The following is a 20,087-nucleotide window of genomic DNA, read 5'->3' on the forward strand; positions in this document are numbered from 1 at the left end:
AGAAACCCAGGAGCGGATCAGCTGCCCCCTTTCCCACCTCACCGTGGTCCTTGTTCTTATACAGCCATTTGTTGCCATCGTCCGTCAGCAGCTTGTCCTGCCCGAAAGCGGCGTTCACGAAACCGTTCACGAAAGACGAGGCCAGGTTCATGCGGGCGGAGTCGACCTGAGAACCACTGCCGCCAAACCCTGAGGGGGGGGAGAGAAAGAAAAAGCAACAGGGAACCGGTCACTCCTCCCGGGTGTCCCAGGCTATCCTCTCCCAGCCTCAAGTTAATTGCCATTCCCTGTCCTGCTAATCAGCTATGTAGATTAAAACAATATTGTTCCAGCTGCATCTGCCAAAGAGTGTTGGTTTTATCCTCTCTCACACTCTTCTTGCCTAGTTTATTTTAAAAAAAATTACTCTTATAGTCCCCTGCACTTGGGCTTCCTCTGTGTGTTGTGCCCCAATTTGCAGTTGTGCCCACCACCCTGCGTCACACTTCCAAAGGCGCCCCCAGGCTTGAAAAAGTTGAGGACCCTTGAATTAGAACCTCACCTTTGAATGTTGTGTCCGCTCTCCAAGCTAGTCAATTTCTTAAAACTTATGAATAGATCCCTTACCTTTAGAATTGAATCTCCTTTAATTTGTATGGTCCTGGGGGGACAGATTAAACTAGCCCAAGGTGCTAATTTGGTGTACAGGCAACCAATTGGTCGCAGGTGGTATGCAGCAAGGCCTGTCTGGAAATGAGCTGACCAATGACAGCAAGAAGCATTTAAAGGCACTGCCCTGGATCAAGTTGCTTTGTTGACAGCAGGATAAAAGGAGGTACTTCTTCATCCAAAGGGTGATTAACATGTGGAATTCACTGCCACAGGAGGTGGTGGCGGCTACAAGCATAGCCAGCTTCAAGAGGGGGTTAGATAAAAATATGGAGCAGAGGTCCATCAGTGGCTATTAGCCACAGTGTGTGTGTGTGTGCGTGTGTATAAATAATTTTTTTGGCCACTGTGTGACACAGAGTGTTGGACTGGATGGGCCATTGGCCTGATTCAACAGGGCTTCTCTTATGTTCTTCTGTGACACAGAGTGTTGGACTGAATGGGCCATTGGCCTGATCCAGCATTGTTTCTCTTATGCTTTTATGTGACACAGAGTGTTGGACTGGAGGGGCCACTGGCCTGATCCAACATGGCTTCTCTTATGTTCTTCTGTGACACAGAGTGTTGGACTGGAGGGGCCATTGGCCTGATCCAACATGGCTTCTCTTATGTTCTTATGTGACACAGAGTGTTGGACTGGATGGGCCACTGGCCTGATCCAACATGGCTTCTCTTATGTTCTTCTGTGACACAGAGTGTTGGACTGGATGGGCCACTGGTCTGATCCAACAGGGCTTCTCTTATGTTCTTCTGTGACACAGAGTGTTGGACTGGATGGGCCATTGGCCTGATCCAACATGGCTTCTCTTCTGTTCTTATGTGACACAGAGTGTTGGACTGGATGGGCCATTGGCCTGATCCAACAGGGCTTCTCTTATGCTCTTATGTGACACAGAGTGTTGGACTGGATGGGCCACTGGCCTGATCCAGCAGGGCTTCTCTTACATTCTTCTGTGACACAGAGTGTTGGACTGGAGGGGCCACTGGCCTGATCCAACATGGCTTCTCTTATGTTCTTCTGTGACACAGAGTGTTGGACTGGAGGGGCCATTGGCCTGATCCAACATGGCTTCTCTTATGTTCTTATGTGACACAGAGTGTTGGACTGGATGGGCCACTGGCCTGATCCAACAGGGCTTCTTATATGTTCTTCTGTGACACAGAGTGTTGGACTGGATGGGCCACTGGCCTGATCCAACATGGCTTCTCTTATGTTCTTCTGTGACACAGAGTGTTGGACTGGATGGGCCACTGGTCTGATCCAACAGGGCTTCTCTTATGTTCTTCTGTGACACAGAGTGTTGGACTGGATGGGCCACTGGCCTGATCCAACATGGCTTCTGTTATGTTCTCATGTGACACAGAGTGTTGGACTGGATGGGCCATTGGCCTGATCCAACATGGCTTCTCTTATGTTCTCATGTGACACAGAGTGTTGGACTGGATGGGCCATTGGCCTGATCCAACATGGCTTCTCTTATGTTCTTATGTGACACAGAGTGTTGGACTGGATGGGCCATTGGTCTGATCCAACAGGGCTTCTCTTATGTTCTCATGTGACACAGAGTGTTGGACTGGATGGGCCATTGGTCTGATCCAACAGGGCTTCTCTTATGTTCTCATGTGACACAGAGTGTTGGACTAGATGGGCCATTGGTCTGATCCAACAGGGCTTCTCTTATGTTCTCATGTGACACAGAGTGTTGGACTGGATGGGCCATTGGCCTGATCCAACAGGCCTTCTCTTATGTTCTTCTGTTCAGTCCACCTGCCCATCCAGTCAAGCGGCTGAACGGCACTACAGAGACAGACCCACTAAAGGGGCTGAGCGTTCTAGTCTCGCAGCTCCCATGCAAACTAGTGTTCCCAGATTTCTTCTTTGGATTGTTCTCCCCCACCACGCTTGCAAACCGTTTCAAAACCCTGATGCAGAGACCACCCGCTTGGAAGAAATTTGTAGGAAAGAATGTCTTACTCCCTCTTACCCCAAACAAGAAAAAGCCTGCTGAGTTCATGCATGTGTAAAGAGCGTTTCAAAGGACTGGGGGTCCCTGTACACTAGGAACCCGGATTCAGGGGTGCCTGGAATCAGACACAGCCTCCACCATCAATGCGCTTTGTGAGCCAAACCAGGAGTCATAACAATCCAGGATTGAGCTCCCGATATATCTGAAGCCACCACGCCCCACTGCTTGGACTTACGGTTGTTTTCTAGATGAGTTTTATAAATGTCGTCTGGCACCTTGGGCTCCATGATGTCCAGCTGGAAGGAAAAGAAGGAGTTACACGTTTTCCGCCATGTGCATTGGACAGCCTCGTGCCAACTCTCCGCTCCCAAGATGCGTCTCTAGACACACAGTAGCTGCCGGGTAAGCAAGGCCAACGATTCCTCTGACTCAGCGCTCCCTCCCCGCAGTAACAGAACACCACGATGAAGTTTGCTGCGAGGCTTCTGGGAGCCTCTTTTAAATAACCGCGGTCAAGGTGAGCCCAGCTGCTTCCCAAAGTCTCACAGAATCGTAGAGTTGGCTCAGATTGAATGGGGGCGATTGCATTGGAGATTTTATCCCCCATGGTCTCTTCCAAACGTGTTATAACAGCAGGGAATGTTTGGGAAGTTAGTAGAGAGCTTTCATCTGGGTTGGAGGAGGAGCCGGATGCCATTTTTAAGAGGCTAGAAGGCCCAGGAGAAGGAGCGGGAGCTACAGGGCTCGCTGGAGGGAAGGTCAGTACCTTTTGTGTTGTGGAAGAGGTTTTTTTAGCTGCCGTAGAGTTTCCGACGCTTCGTTTGCCCATACCCAATTGAAATCAGCGCGATGGACAGGAGCGGGGGGAGCGCAAGGGGACAGTTAGCCGGGAGACTCTTCTTCAAGCGTCCGCCATTACCCGTGTCGCCTCGCCCCCCCACCCTCCCCGAATTATAGAGTTGGAAGGGACCTCCAAGGTCACCTAGTCCAACCCCCTGCACAATGCAGGAAACTCACAAATACCTCCCCCTAAATTCACAGGATCTTCATTGCTGTCAGATGGCCATCCAGCCTCTGTTTAAAAACCTCCAAGGAAGGAGAGCCCACCACCTCCCGAGGAGGAAGCCTGTCCCATAAAAGAGCTTCTGCTTGCTCTCCGGAGGCATCATCAGGCATCTTCCAGGTGGACCTCCAGGTCGCAGTCTGCTTTCCTTCCCCTCCCCCTTTTCTGGGCCACGGCTGAGCCGACAAAGTGTCGTCAAAGAAGAAGATGATATTGGATTTATATCCCGCCCTCCACTCCGAAGAGTCTCAGAGCGGCTCACAATCTCCTTTCCCTTCCTCCCCCACAACAGACACCCTATGAGGTGGGTGGGGCTGAGAGGGCTCTCATAGCAGCCGCCCTTTCAAGGACAACCTCTGCCACAGCTACGGCTGACCCAAGGCCATTCTAGCAGGTGCAAGTGGAGGAGTGGGGAATCAAACCCGGTTCTTCTAGATAAGAGTCCGCACACTTAACCACTACACCAAACTGGCTCTGCCAGAACTATGGCTGACCCAAGGCCATTCCAGCAGCTGCAAGTGGAGGAGTGGGGAATCAAACCCGGTTCTCTCAGATAAGAGTCTGCACATTTAACCACTACACCAAACTGGCTCTCAGTGGCAGCCAGAGCCAGGGGAACTGAGCAAGACACAGTGCATGGCAACAGCAGCCTCCTCCACTTGCACCTGCTGGAATAGCCTTGGGTCAGCCATCGCTTTCATAGCAGTTGTCCTTGAAAGGGCAGCTGCTGTAAAAGTTCTCTTACCCCACCTACCTCACAGGGTGTCTGTTGCAGGGAGGGAGGAGATATAGGAGATTGTGACCACTCTGAGACTCTGAGATTCAAAGTACAGGACGGGATATAAATCCAATATCTTCTTCTTCATCGTCATCTTTCCCAGCCCCCTTGAGAAGGCTGGGGATGCCTGCTCTAGATTACCTTGTTGGTTTGCAGGAAGAGCAAAACCTGCCCTTGCCCTTCACGCTAGCAGGCCCTAACGGCAGCAACAGAGATCCAGTATGGGAACGTGACACCCACCTACACACATGTCCCACTTGTCATAAAATGGAAGACATGGCTACTAGGGAAGAACATTTCATTTCAGTTGTTTCCTAGCTCTAGCATGGTAAACATCAAGCAAGAGTTCCACCCTATTGCTCCAAAAAGCATTCTCGGCTCATCTACAACTAACCTGGCTTTCGATCAGCATTCATCCGTGCCGCTATCCTAAATGTGCCATCTAAGAGCTACCCTACCGGGGAGGGACAGTAGCTCTACCACTGGTAGAGCATCTGCTTGGTAAGCAGAAGGTCCCAGGTTCAATCCCCGGCATCTCCAACTCAAAAGGGTCCACGCAGTAGGCATGAAAAACCTCACCTTGAGACTCTGGAGAGCCGCTGCCAGTCTGAGTAGACAATACTGACTTTGATGGACCTTTGAGAGTCTGATTCAGTAGAAGGCAGCTTCATATGTTCTATATAGCCAGGGCTTTTTGTGTAGCAGGAACTCCTTTGCATATTAGGCTACACCTCCCTGATGTAGCCAATCCTCCTGGAGCTTACAGTAGGCCCTGTAGGAAGAGCCCTGTAAGTCCTTAGATGATTGGCTGCATCAGGGGTGTGTGGCCTAATATGCAAAGGAGTTCCTGCTACAAAAAAAAGCCCCGCATATAGCTATACCCCTTCATAATCCAACAGCGGCATTCACCAACAGCAGCGGCCCAGGGGGGAACTTACCTCCCTGGCCAGGGCCAGAAAGTTACTGTTCAGCTGGACGTTGGACATGATTTCAGTGAGATCCTCGTACTCTTCCACATCCTCGCTGAGCTCCAGGAAGACTCCGTGGCGGCCCAGCATGAAGGCCATCTGCTTTTGAACGACGCTGCGAAACAGAGCAGGAAAACGGTTTCAGAGGGGAGCCGTGCTGGTCAGTGGCAGAAGAGGTAGATTCCAGTCCAGCAGCACCATAGAGACCAACCAGATTTGGGGACTGTGTCAATTCGACAAAAGGGGCTTCGACTCTCAAAAGCCCATACCCTGAAAATATTGTTGGTCTACTAAAGCGGTCCCCAACCTCTGAACCGTGGACAAGTACCAGCCCATGGCCTGTTAGAAACCGGACCATGAGTTGTATCATTATTTCATTATACATTACAATGTAGTAATAAGACGACGACACTGGAATTATATCCTGCTCTCCACTCAAGAGTAGAGAAAGAAGTACTTTTCTCCCTTTCTCACAATACAAGAACTCATGGGCATTCGATGAAATTGCTGAGCAGACAGGTTAAAATGGATAAAAGGAAGTACTTCTTCACCCAAAGGGTGATTAACATGTGGAATTCACAGGAGGTGGTGGCGGCCACAAGTATAGCCACCTTCAAGAGGGGTTTAGATAAAAATATGCAGCACAGGTCCATCAGTGGCTATTAGCCACAGTGTGGGTGTATATATAAAATTTTTTGCCACTGTGTGACACAGAGTGTTGGACTGGATGGGCCGTTGGCCTGATCCAACATGGCTTCTCTTATGTTCTTAAGAGTGGCCCCGTGGCACAGAGTGATAAAGCAGCAGTACTGCAGTACTGTGGGTCTGAACTCTCTGCTCACGACCTGAGATCGATTCTGGAGGAAGCTGGATTCAGGTAGCCAGCCAAAGGATGACTCAGCCTTCCACCCTTTCGAGGTCGGTAAAATGAGTACCCAACTTGCAGGGGGGAAAGTGTAAAAGACTGGGGAAGGCAATGGCAAACCACCCCATAAAAAGTCTGCCATGAAAACATGAAAGCAACGTCACCCGAGTCGGAAACGACTGGTGCTTGCACAGGGGAACCTTTCCTTTCCTTCACTCGAAATCTCAGAACGGCTCACAATCTCCTTTCCCTTCCTCCCCCACAACAGACACCCTGTGAGGTAGATGAAGATATTGGATTTATATCCCGCCCTCCACTCCGAAGAGTCTCAGAGCGGCTCACAATCTCCTTTACCTTCCTCCCCCACAACAGACACCCTGTGAGGTAGATGAAGATATAGGATTTATATCCTGCCCTCCACTCCGAAGAGTCTCAGAGCGGCTCACAATCTCCTTTCCCTTCCTCCCCCACAACAGACACCCTGTGAGGTAGATGAAGATATAGGATTTATATCCTGCCCTCCACTCCGAAGAGTCTCAGAGCGGCTCACAATCTCCTTTACCTTCCTCCCCCACAACAGACACCCTGTGAGCTGGATGAAGATATTGGATTTATATCCCGCCCTCCACTCCGAAGAGTCTCAGAGCGGCTCACAATCACCTTTACCTTCCTCCCCCACAACAGACACCCTGTGAGGTAGATGAAGATATTAGATTTATATCCCGCCCTCCACTCCACAGAGTCTCAGAGCGGCTTACAATCTCCTTTCCCTTCCTCCCCCACAACAGACACCCGGTGAGGTGGGTGGGGCTGAGAGGACTCACCCAGCAGCTGCCCTTTCAAGGACAACTCTGCAAGAGCTCTGGCTGACCCAAGGCCACTCCAGCAGCTGCAAGTGGAGGAGTGGGGAGTCAAACCTGGTTCTCCCAGATAAGAGTCCACGCACTTCACCACCACACCAAAATAAAGTGCACAACTGTATCATCCCAAAACCATCGCACCCCACCCTGGTCCATAGAAAAATTGTCTTCCACAAAACCAGTCCCTGGTGCCAAAACGGTGGGGGACCACTGGTCTACTGGACTCCGTGCAGGAAAAGTGTGTTTTAAGTTTGGTTTAACTGTTTTAAATTGTTGTAACCCACCCTGAGCCTTAAGGGGGGGGGGGGTATGAGGACAAGAAGCGGGCTCACTGAAGCTTCCAGGAGCTCTTCCCACCTTTGAGTCATCCGAAAAATCTTAATCAGTAGCAGAATGTCACATTCAGCCACTGACTAAAAGCGCGGCAGGAAGCCCAGACCTTCCTTTGGGTTTACAGAGAAATTACAGCTGTGGTCTTTGTTGAATATACGATGCTGTCTCATACTGAATCAGATATCTGGTCCGTCCAGGTCAGTATTCAGACTAGCAGAGGCCAACCAGTTCCTCTGAAGGGCCAACAGCAGAATACAGAGGCCGAGGCCTTCCCCGGACGTTGTCTCCCGGCTCTAGGATTCAGAGGATTCCAATTTATTACAGTACATCACCACTAAAAATCCAACGTACAAAGCAGTCAAACGTTGAGGCACGGTTGTTACAGTAGCATAAAAATATTCGAAAAAGGGAGCTTTACAAAAAATTTTAAAATATTCAGAAAAGATAAAAATGGTCAACTTCGAGGTCCCTCCTTTCCAAAAATCATCCCAAATTCTCCTGGCTGCCACCAGAAATCTGGCGCAATCATACGTAAATGGGGGATTAGGGTCTGCTAACAATGTATTTCTAGTTTTGGACTCGAAAAAGGCCCTGGCGTCTCTCTAGCAAAGGACGAATACGCTCAGCACGTATGCTTTTATATAGTCCACACTCAGGCAGAACACGGTCAATCGTCTCCACTTTACCTGTTCAACAAGGACAACACTGGCACCTTTCTATAACGGCCTTCTACGACTGCAGATGGGAAAATATTGCATCAGGCCATAGAAAAGGCCCTTTTGTGTGATGGCGTTACTAAACTGGAAAGGTTTCCCTCAGCCACCACGGCTAGTAGCCAATGAGAGACTCATCTTCCGTGAATTTATTCTAATCCCCTTTGAAAACTGTTTATTCCTCTGGCAGCGAATTCCGCATTTTTACCACTCTCCGTGCAAAGTAGCACTTCCTTTTGTCCGTCCTGAACCTACTGCCCATCAGCTTTCTTGAATGCCCTCGAGTTCTGGTACTTGGGGAGAGAGAGAACAAAAGATCTCTTTGTCAACTCTCTCCCCACCAGACCGCTGGTCACGCACTGGCCAGTGGCTCTACAGCAAACCAATATCAGCCTTCTGCCTGACCCGTCGTTCTCTATTAGCCCTCTTTGATTCCTTCTCTGTTCTACCATCATACTGACATGCTAAGACAAGCTGCCAGGTCTCTAGCCCCTCCCCCCCAATCTTTCTTAGGAGGTCAACCAGGAACCAACAGAAGATGATGGAAAGGAAAGGTCAGCTTCCTGAAAGTAAGCCCCAATGAACAGATCCAAGTAGAATTCTGTGTAGACTTCGTAAATATTGATCTCTCATTCTAGAGCAGGGGTGTCAAACATGCAGCACGAGGTCTGGATTAGGCCCCCCGGAGGGCTCCTATCAGGCCCCCGAGCAACTGGCTGTCATCTGCTTCCTTCTCCCTCTCTCTTGCTTCCTTCTGCCTCACAGCTTGCTTTGCCAGGCTTGCTCAATCGCACAGGAGCTACAGAGCAAAGCCTCTATTTTCTCCATTGGCTGAGGCTCCTCCCTTGGGGAGGAAGGGGGGGGAAGGAGAGCTTGCTTTGCCAGGCTCTCTCAATCGCACAGCAGAACTACTGAGTCAAGCCTCTCTTCCTTTTATTGGCTGAGGCTCCTCCCACTCCTGGTCCCCTGGGGAAAGAAGGAAAGAGCCATCATATTTCCTTCTGCTTACTCCCCTTTCTCACAACACTCAATCCCCTGGACCTCAGTGGAAGTACCCGCTCCAAATAAAAGCCCCACGTACACATCTTTGCAGGAGATGAAGATGTTCTCTGCCAGTTCCATGTCATTCAGCATGAGGGCCAGGCGCAGGGCTTCTGGGTAGCGGTTGAACTTGCGAAAGATGCTGAGGGCACAGCGAAGAAGGGCAGAGTTTTCGGGCTCAGGGACGTAGCTAACACAGCTTCAGGAGACATAGAGAAGGGACAAAGTCTGGTTAGTGCTAACACTGCGGTCAAACAAGCCCACGCACTCAGGTAACACTTACCTGCAGCCAAGACCAAGTATTTGCCATCAGTGTTTGACAAAGTCAAAACTCTCCCATTCTGTCTACCTGTTTGCTAACAACGGGATAGATCCACCTCAACACCACAAACAGCTACTTTAGGACAGCAGCAAGAAGGTCTCATATGGTACCTCCTCAGGAGGTGGTGGGCCCTCCTTCCTTGGAGGCTTTTAAGCAGAGGTTTGATGGCCATCTGACAGCAATGCCGATTCTGAGAGGTAGGCGGATCATGAGGGCAGGAAGGGTTGCATCAGTGCTCAGTTCTTGTGGCCCTTTCTTACAAGCCCAGGGAAATGCTGTTTGCTACTTTGGGGTCAGTCAGCAATTTTAATCCGAGCCAGTCTGGCATAAATGGCAAAGGATCCTGGAGATTTTTGCCATCTTCTGGGCATGGAACAGAGGCCATTGGGGGTGTGTGGAAGGAGATATTTGTGAACTTTCTGCATTGTGCAGGGGGTTGGACTAGATGACCCTGGAGATCCCCTTCCAACTCTATAACTCTATGATACCGCAGGAAAAAAATTCAGAGGGATTCAGGTGGCACGGGTCAGCAGTCTGCAGCCCAGACCTTGGTCTACCCTCCAGCACAAGCAATTTGCTACCTTCTATCTGCTTAGATTCGAGTCCAACAGTACCTTAGAGACCAATGAAGTTTCCAGGGCATGAGTTTTCAAGAGTCAAAGATCTGTTCCATCGAGAGCTCATACTCCAGAAATCTTCCTTGTCTCGAAGGTGCTGCTGGGCTCAGAGCTAGCTCTTCTACTGCAGAGCGACACAGCAACTCTCTACACCAGTTTGGTGTAGTGGTGAAGTGTGCGGACTCTTATCTGGGAGAACCGGGTTTGATTCCCCACTCCTCCACTTGCACCTGCTGGAATGGCCTCGGGTCAGCCATTGCTCTCACAGGAGTTGTCCTTGAAAGGGCAGCTGCTGTGAGAGCCCTCTCACCCCACCCACCTCACAGGGTGTCTGTTGTGGGGGGAGAAGATATAGGAGATTGTAAGCCGCTCTGAAGTATAAATCTTTCTTCTTCTTCCTCCTCCTCCTCCCACTAAGACACCTTCGGGCCCCAAATGCTGGCCAACTTTCATTTCTGAATGCCTGTCTGCTGATTCACGGCTGCAAAACGGTGTCCCAGATGGAGAATGATACAGAAGTGAGTTAGAGAGGGAAGAGGGATCCTTGTACCTCCCTGTATCTACCAGTCCCCCTCCCATACACAGACACATTTGTTGCTGCATTGTTAACAAACCAGGAACCTCAACTAAGGAACATAAAGTTGCCAAGCAAAGAAAGAGAAGAGGCTGCGCGTTCCTCTTCCCATATACTACTTTTCCGCTGAAAGTCACCCCCTCCACACTGTCACACTGAACCAGAGAAGCCTCGGCTAAGCCAGGGGTGTCAAACATGAGGCCCAGGGGCCACATCAGGCCCGCAGAGGGCTCCTATCAGGCCCGCGAGCAAGTCTGCTTCCTTCTCTCTTGCTTCTGTGTCACAGCTTCCTTTGCCAGGATTTCCCAACTGCACAGAAGTTATAGAGCAAAGCCTCTATTTCCCCCATTGGCTGAGGTTCCTTTCTTGGGGAGGAAGTAGGGGGGGGGGGGGAGAACTTGCTTTGATACTGACCACAATATTGCAAGAGTGCTAATATTTTAAGCATGTTTTATTTAAAGTTTTTAAAAAAACCACTTTGTTTTTGTCTGCGTCCTTTATAAAAATCATATTTCCACTACATGGCACTACATCTTACGATGCACGTGACAAGGTCTCATTTATGTCAGATCTGGCCCTTATAACAAATGAGTTCGACGCCCCTGAACTAAGCATTTAGCTAACACTCTGCCTGCAGCAACCCGACTGCTGCAGAAAACAGAGCCAGAATCATGAATGCTGGAAAGCGAAGGCCTGTTTCAAAGCCAAGTGCTAAAGCTCTCCATTCCTTCCCTGTGTACGTTTTTGCCCAAAATCTGTCACAAGACTTCTTGAGTAAATGCAAAAGAAGCTTTCAATGAAGAATCATTTAGCAAACGCTTGTAGCATGTGCATGGAAGACTGTCATCCTGGCAGACTAATAATAACTGAGAATCACAGTTCAGATACAGGTTACAGGTTAACGGCTCATCAATTCTCTGGCCTAAAAGTCTCTGAATTAATTCCCAGACCACAGTGTTGCTTTTCCACAAGGTTGCATTCCAGTTCTGCAGACATCTTTCCGTTGGTCCCTACCTCTCATTCCCAGGGAGACAAGATTAGGCCCAGGCTTCCCACAAGAATCTCCCCTCTATTGAGGCCCCATACTATCCTACATTATATTATAGAACAGGGGTGGCCAAACTGTGGCTCTTTCACACATAGTGTGTGGCTCTTGAGGCCCCCACTGCCCACTTGGCATTTGTCTTTTAAATCACTTCTCCAAGCGAAGCTAGCTTGGAGAATGCATTTTAAGTTAAAGTTGCTTTCTTTCTACCTCTCCCTCCCTCTCCCATCTATTTGCTTTTTCCCCCTGTCTTGCATGCACACACTACAACCCTTTCTTACCACCCTTCCTGTCCTGTGGCTCTCAAACATCTGACATTTATTCTGTGTGGCTCTTATGTTAAGCAAGTTTAGCCACCCCCGTTATAAAACCATAATGAATACATACTATATATATATATATATATATATATATATAATCTCAAAAGACAGAGATTAATACACTCATAAACAGATGATAGTTACATACATAACTATATGAAACAATACAGGTGAAAATATATGAATACATGAATAAGTGAATATGTAAATAGATATAAGCAGGGCCTTTTTTGTACAAAAGGTCCAGCAGGAACTCATTTTCATATTAGGCCACACCCCCTAATGCCAAGCCAGCCAGAACTGCGTTCCTGCTCAAAAAAAGCCCTGGACATAAGTAATTATTGGGGAGGGACGGTGGCTGAGTGGTAGAGCATCTGCCTGGGAAGCAGAAGGTCCCAGGTTCAATCCCTGGCATCTCCAATAAAGGGTCCAGCAAATAGGTGTGAAAAACCTCCGCTTGAGACCCTGGAGAGCCGCTGCCAGTCTGAGAAGACAATACTGACTTTGATGGACCAAGGGTCTGATTCAGTATAAGGCAGCTTCATATGTTCATATATGTGGATACTGACCATTCATTAGCAATGACAATACTGACAAGAAAACCCCTTGGCTGTTGCTGAACACACAAATCCAAAGCCTAACCATTGTCAAGGACTTGCACCTGACACTGCCTTTAGCTTGCACACACACCCCCACATCAGCCTTTTACGTTCTGCCACATCACACTTATGCCCAATGTCCCCCTCTCTTCAGGACGCCATATTTCTCTTCCCTAGGCCTTTGCCCTGAGGCAAAACCTTTTGCCCCACCACAAGCATGTTAAACCGGTTCCTCAGCGGAACAGGCTTCCTCGGGAGGTGGCGGGCTCTCCTTCCTTGGATGTTTTTAAACAGAGGCTAGATGGCCCTCTGACAGCAATGAAGACCCTGTGAATTTAGGGGGAGGTATTTGTGAGTTTCCTGCATTGTGAGTTTCCTGCATTGTGCTGAATTAGATGACCCTTCCAAATTCTATGATTCTAACCAGATTGCTGTAAGCAGATGATGCTGTTTAACGCAGCGTAAATTGCGGGCCAGTTTGCCAACCAAACGTAAACTGCGGTCCAGTTTGCCAACCAAAGGAGTTTAAATGTGATTTGCTGTACTATACGCAGGAATCAGCATCTTCGAGTGAAGTACCAGAACAGCAGAGTCCTGAATAGCTCGACTCAATCCGCTCCAGTCTCCATTCACTCATGTAGCAGCAGTTCACATCTCCCACACGTGCGCGCACGCACAACCTCGGCGCGGCTCTCTCACCTGGTCAGATAAAGACAGACTTTGGCATAGGCGTTGTCGTCAATGTACTCCTCCAGCATGTCCATCTGCTCGATCTCCATGAGCAGGTCACAGGCCTCGTGCTCTGCGTTGTGGGCCATGTTGTACGGCACAATCTCCTTCACCAGGGTCAGAAGCGTGTCCCTCTGGGTCTTGTCTGCCTCGTCGATCTCCTGCCACTCCTTGGCCACCTCACCGGCAAGGTGCCTGCGGAGACAGAGGAAGTGCAGGCTATCACGAGAGAACCATGCTAAACCCAGGGCTGCAGGACAAATTTAGCAGGGCGGAAAGCAACAGCCAAGTTGCTGGGTTTTTATCACCACGGACGACGTTCCAAGGGCAACAACGTCAGCGACGCCGCTGCAAAAAAGTGTTTCCAAGAAGGACGAGAACAGGTACTTTGTAAGGCAGCCTTCAAAGAGACTGTATTGTAACCCAGCAGTCATAAAAATTCCCCCATGCTTTCTACACCCAGTCCCCACTCTCCAACAAGAATATAAGGGAACGCACACAACAAAGGTTTTGAGTCCAACCAAGTTTTATTCTGGGTATAAGCTCTCATGTGTGTACAACAAAGTTTAAGAAAAAATGGGATTTATATCCCTCCCTATGTGGCCCCTTTAAGACCAACAAAGTTTGATTCTGGGTGTAAGCTTTCGTGTGTGTGCATGTGAGAGCTTATACCCAACCCAGCATCAAACTTTGTTGGACTTAAACAAAGAGAGCCAGTTTGGTGTAGCGGTTAAGTGAGCAGACTCTTATCTGGGAGAACCGGGTTCGATTCCCCACTCCTCCACTTGCACCTGCTGGAATGGCCTTGGGTCAGCCATAGCTCTGGCAGGAGTTGTCTTTGAAAGGGCAGCTGCTGGGAGAGCCCTCTCCAGCCCCATTCACCTCACAGGGTGTCTGTTGTGGGGGAGGGAGGGAAAGGAGATTGTGAGCTGCTCTGTGACTCTTTGGAGTGGAGGGCAGAATATAAATCCAATGTCTTCATCTACCTCACAGGGTGTCTGTTGTGGGGGAGGAAGGGAAAGGAGATTGTGAGCTGCTCTGTGACTCTTTGGAGTGGAGGGCAGAATATAAATCCAATGTCTTCATCTACCTCACAGGGTGTCTGTTGTGGGGGAGGAAGGGAAAGGAGATTATGAGCCGCTCTGAGACTCTTCGGAGTGGAGGGCGGGATATAAATCCAATATCTTCATCTACCTCACAGGGTGTCTGTTGTGGGGGAGGAAGGTAAAGGCGATTGTGAGCCGCTCTGAGACTCTTCGGAGTGGAGGGCGGGATATAAATCCAATATCTTCATCTACCTCACAGGGTGTCTGTTGGGGGGGGAAGGTAAAGGAGATTGTGAGCCACTCTGAGACTCTTCGGAGTGGAGGGCGGGATATAAATCCAATATCATCTTCTTCTTCTATACTCTGAATCTGAGAGTCTCAGAGCGGTCACAATCTCCTCTACCTTCCCCCCCCACACACACACACACCAGATACCCTGTGAGGTAGGTGGGGCTGAGAGAGCTTTTTACAGCAGCTGCCCTTTCAAGGACATTTCCTGTGAAAGCTGACCCAAGGCCATTTCAGCAGGTGCAAGAGGAGGAGTGGGGAATCAAACCCGGCTCTCTCAGATAAGAGTCCGCACACTTCACCACTACACCAAACCGGCTCTCTTTGTTTAAGTCCAACAAAGTTTGATGCTGGGTATAAGCTCCCACATGCACACACACGAAAGCTTACACCCAGAATCAAACTTTGTTGGCCTTAAAGGGGCCACTGGACTCCAACCCTGTTCTATTGCTTCAGGCCAACGCGGCTACCCACTTGAATCTATTTGCATGAGAGAGTGCGTGTATTCCTTCAATATTCCTCTGCCAATAACCAAGCTTTCAAAGTGTTAATCATGTTGGGGGAGAGAAAAAAAAAACATACAATGGGCATTAGGGGCATATGCTTAGCCAAGGGATGCAAAGGGAAGGAGGATGCTATCCAAGGGACCTAAAGGGCCACGAAGCCATCCGTAGCCGTACAAAATCCTCACGTAACTGCCAGGTTCTGCATTTGCTAGACCCAGACAACGTCTGCGCGCAAGAACCTAGCCCCCCAAGGATTCTGTGTCACTGCTCTCTCAGAACTCCCATGGTCAGACAGAGAACATCCTGCCTTGGACTTCAGCTCTGGCTTCGGGGAACACGGGCTGCACACGTGCTCAGGATGGATAAGTTTGTAAGAGGAAGTTGTTTCACATCAGATGGTCAGCTACAGCTCCAAAAAACACTTTACAACAGCGCCCTGGCCTTCAAAAGCCTGATCCTGGAAGCTAAGGTGGGAAAACTCTAGCAAATACTTGGGGTCGGAGACCTCCTTGGAATACCAGGAGTCAGAGGCAGGCTTCATTCAGCTGCCTCCTTAAATGTCCTCCAGGCCCCCAGTAGGGGTCAGTCACCAGAGGTGGCCATGACTTCCACGTGCGCACGCGCGCGCATGTACATATAAAGCACCCTTTACGGCAGCAACGTTCGGAAGCTATTGCAAATGAAATTAACGTGGAAAGGTTTTGCCAGGCGAGAAAGTGGGGGCTGCGTGGATCAGGTTACAAGGCGGAAGGCAATCAGCTGTGCTCCTCAATCTTTTGAAACACCTCTGTGCTTCAAAATGAAGATCCACACATTTAGCACTAGCGATGGCTTAGAAACTGACTGCAAGAAGGGCTGAAATAGAGACGTTCGAAGGACAAGGAATCGTCTTTTCAGGGAAACAGCTGTCAACCACAATTGTTCTCTGGCTTACGCAAACACATAATGGACAGTTGCACATAATGGACTCCAGCACAGCGTAGCCAGGTTATGATAAAAGTATCTGAAGCAGCACCCTTGCTGCAGGTGCGGAGGCAACGGGCCACTGCACTTGCTAGGATGAGAAGACACTCAGGAAACTTATTTATGCTGCTTTTGGCTTCCTGAAGGTTAGACATAATGTAAATCATAAATGGGGGTGGGGGAGGGAGAAGGTGAAGGAAGAAGAAGAAAACTGCAGATTTATACCCCGCTCTTCTATCTGAATCAGTCTCAGAGCAGCTTACAACCTCCCTTATCTCCTTCCCCCACAACAGACACCCTGTGAGGTGGGTGGGGCTGAGAGGGCTCTCCCAGCAGCTGCCCTTTCAAGGACAACTCCTGCAATAGCTATGGCTAACCCAAGGCCATTCCAGCAGCGGCAAGTGGAGGAGTGGGGGATCAAACCCGGTTCTCCCAGATAAGAGTCTGCATACTTAACCACTACACCAAACTGAAGAAGTAGAAGAAGGAAAAGGAGGAGAAGACTGCAGATTTATACGCTGCCCTTCTCTCTGAAACAGAGACTCAAAGCGGCTTACAGTCTCCTATATCTTCTCCCCACCCCCAACAGCAGCTGCCCTTTCAAGAGATACATTCCAGGATTCCGACTTCATCATTCGCAGCTTACCTGACATATTCATGCCCCCACGAGGCCAAAGGTTCCTGGGACCCCACCAGTCGATACTTCAGACACTCTCGCTCTCCGCTCATAGTCATGGCCAGGACAGAGATTATGTCAGCTGCAAACCGCTACACAGGAAGAAAGAAGTCAGTTTGCTATAGCGGGACATGTTACCCCGCCCGGGTACTCACTGAAGTTGCTTAAGAACTGCATTTCCCTATGCAGTAGCTCCTCTGCAAGCTTAGAAAGGTTGATAGCTTTTTAAAGTAAACAGAATGCAAAAAGATAATATTGCAGGGGTGGCCAACGGTAGCTCTCCAGGTGTTTTTTTTTGCCTACAACTCCCATCAGCCCCAGCCACTGGCCATGCTGGCTGGGGCTGATGGGAGTTGTAGGCAAAAAAAATATCTGGAGAGCTACTGTTGGCCACCCCTGTAATATTGGATTTATATCCTGCCCTCCACTCTGAATCTCAGAGCGGCTCACAATCTCCTTTCCCTTCCTCCTTCACAACAGACACCCTGTGAGGTGGGTGGGGCTGGAGAGGGCTCTCACAGCAGCTGCCCTTTCAAGGACAACCTCTGCCAGAGCTATGGCTGACCCAAGGCCATTCCAGCAGGTGCAAGTGGAGGATTGGGGAATCAAACCCGGTTCTCCCAGATAAGAGTCCGCACACTTAGCCACGACACCAAACTGGCTCTCCTGGTTCGGATTCTTACCCTCTTTCAAGCCACACCACCAAGCCCACTTAAGTTTAAGCTCTCATATTATAAAGATATGTGCCAAGAGGATTCCGCTCCCTCCCCTTCAACCCATCTGGAATCCACGCTAACAAGACAGATGAAGGCAAGACTATGAGAGCAACTGCAGTACACGCAGGCAAAACCCACCCCGAAAGATCTGTTTGCATACCTTGTTCTCCCCTGCAGCCATATTCTCGTAGATCTCCTTCAGCTTGCCGTAATGCGGTCGGAGGAACTTCAAGGGCTTGGGCACGGAAGTCATGGAAGTCGTGGACGAGCGGATTTGCCTCCGCAGCTCCTCGAGAGCGGGTCGGTAGAGGGACGTGTCAGGCTCCTGCACAAGCCAATCAGCGGGTATCAGACACAAAGCTGCCTCCCTCCCACCCCTATTTATACGGTATGATCATTCTCTTCTGTCCTACAATACAGCATCTCCCTCAACTCTCAGGTGGCTTCGGATTTAAAACTCAAACGGCAAAGCTTAAGCGTCAGATCTGTGAGCGCCACTTTTACTGGACACAACTAAATTTTAAAGTAACATTTATTTGGGCGGGGCAAATGCCTAGCTTTGCTGTGCTCTTGCAATTTTTTTTGCTTTGCTTTGCCATCAAGTCACAGTCGACTTACAACAACACTGCAGAGTTTTCAAGGTAAAGAGAGACATTCAGAGGTGGTTTGCCATCGCCTGCCTGTGTCACTATCCTGGTATTCCTTGGTGGTCGCTCATCCAAATACTAGCCAGGGCCGACACTGCTAAGCTTCTGAGGTTTGCCAAGATCAAGCTAGCCGAGGCTACCAGGTCAGGGCGATCTTCCAATAAGAAGAAGAAGACTGCAGATTTATACCCCACCCTTCTCTCTGAATCAGAGACTCAGAGCAGCTTACAATCTCCTGTATCTTCTCCCCCCACAACAGAAGACGACTGCAGATTTATACCCCACCCTTCTCTCTGAATCAGAGCAGCTTACAATTTCCTGTATCTTCTCCCCCCACAACAGAAGACGACTGCAGATTTATACCCCACCCTTCTCTCTGAATCAGAGACTCAGAGAGGCTTACAATCTCCTGTATCTTCTCCCCCCACAACAGAAGAAGACTGCAGATTTATACCCCAACCTTCTCTCTGAATCAGAGACTCAGAGCAGTTTACGATCTCCTGTATCTTCTCCCCCCACAACAGACACTCTGTGAGGTGGGTGGGGCTGAGAGGGCTCTCACAGCAGCTGCCCTCATAATCTCCTTTATCTTCCTCCCCCACAACAGACACCCTGTGAGGTAGATGAAGACATTGGTTTCTATCCCGCCCTCCACTCCGAAGAGTCTCAGAGAGGCTCACAATCTCCTTTACCTTCCCCCCCCCACAACAGACACCCTGTGAGGTGGGTGGGTCTGAGAGAGCTTTCACAGCAGCTGCCCTTTCAAGGACAACTCCTGCCAGAGCTATGGCTGACCCAAGGCCATTCCAGCAGCTGCAAGCGGAGGAGTGGGGAATCAAACCCGGTTCTCCCAGATAAGAGCCTGCACACTTAACCACTACACCAAATAAGAAGCAAAAAAGAAAATATTAACAGCAGCCCCCCGTCAAAACAATGATACTTTGTTAAATTCCAAGCCTTCGTGTTGCCTCCAGCACCACTTAAAGGAGAGCCAGTTTGGTGTAGTGGTTAAGTGTGCGGACTCTTATCTGGGAGAACCGGGTTTGATTCCCCACTCCTCCACTCGCACCTGCTGGAATGGCCTTGGGTCAGCCATAGCTCTGGCAGAGGTTGTCCTTGAAAGGGCAGCTGCTGTGAGAGCCCTCTCCAGCCCCACCCACCTCACAGGGTGTCTGTCGTGTGGGAGGAAGGTAAAGGGGATTGTGCGCCACTCTGAGACTCTTCGGAGTGGAGGGAGGGATATAAATCCAGTATCATCATCTTCTTCACAAAAAGGACATTTCATTGTTGTTCTGACAACACACATTTATTTAATAGCACAAAACTAATTGTCTGCCTATGACTCTATTCATAGACCAATCAACTAAAAATGTGTTCTGCTGTCAGCACTAAAAACTGCAAACTGGGATCCAATCACGCCCGTAAGAACCAAACCAGCCTCCAAAGAAGCAACCGAGTCATCTGTGCACAGCAATTCATTACTCCAGTGCAGGGGTGGCCAAATTGTGGTTCAGGAGCCACATGTGGCTCTTCTGAGCATATTGTGTGGCTCTCAAAGCCCCCACTGCCCAACTTGGAGAAGGCATTTGACTCTTTAAACCACTTCTCCAAGCCAGCCAGCAGCTTTTAAAGTTAAAGCTGCTTTCTTTCCATCTCTCCCTCCCTCTTCCCCCCCTCTATTTACTTTCTTTCCCTCTGGTTCTCAAACATCTGACATTTATTCTATGTGGTTTTTAGATTAAGGAAGCTTGGCCACCCCTGCTCCAGTGTTCTCACTGCTATAGGGATACTCAGCAGTGGATA

At 49.4% G+C, this 20,087-nt stretch overlaps 1 protein-coding gene across 1 annotated transcript in view; it reads right to left on the reverse strand.

The window, feature by feature from the left end:
- PSMD2 (proteasome 26S subunit ubiquitin receptor, non-ATPase 2) overlaps positions 1-20,087 on the reverse strand; it is a 45,650-nt gene that overhangs the window by 23,094 nt on the left and 2,469 nt on the right. Inside the window, exons 3-9 of the mRNA XM_060242606.1 lie at positions 17,798-17,962; positions 16,892-17,013; positions 13,413-13,637; positions 9,277-9,435; positions 5,395-5,539; positions 2,851-2,911; positions 43-189 (exon numbers count right to left, since the gene is read on the reverse strand). Coding sequence (XP_060098589.1) covers positions 43-189; positions 2,851-2,911; positions 5,395-5,539; positions 9,277-9,435; positions 13,413-13,637; positions 16,892-17,013; positions 17,798-17,962 — 1,024 coding nt within the window. The remainder of the gene's footprint in view (positions 1-42; positions 190-2,850; positions 2,912-5,394; positions 5,540-9,276; positions 9,436-13,412; positions 13,638-16,891; positions 17,014-17,797; positions 17,963-20,087) is intronic.

The sequence above is a fragment of the Heteronotia binoei genome, chromosome 6 (assembly GCF_032191835.1).
Source record: "Heteronotia binoei isolate CCM8104 ecotype False Entrance Well chromosome 6, APGP_CSIRO_Hbin_v1, whole genome shotgun sequence".
In the NCBI taxonomy this organism is placed as follows: Eukaryota; Metazoa; Chordata; class Lepidosauria; order Squamata; family Gekkonidae; genus Heteronotia; species Heteronotia binoei.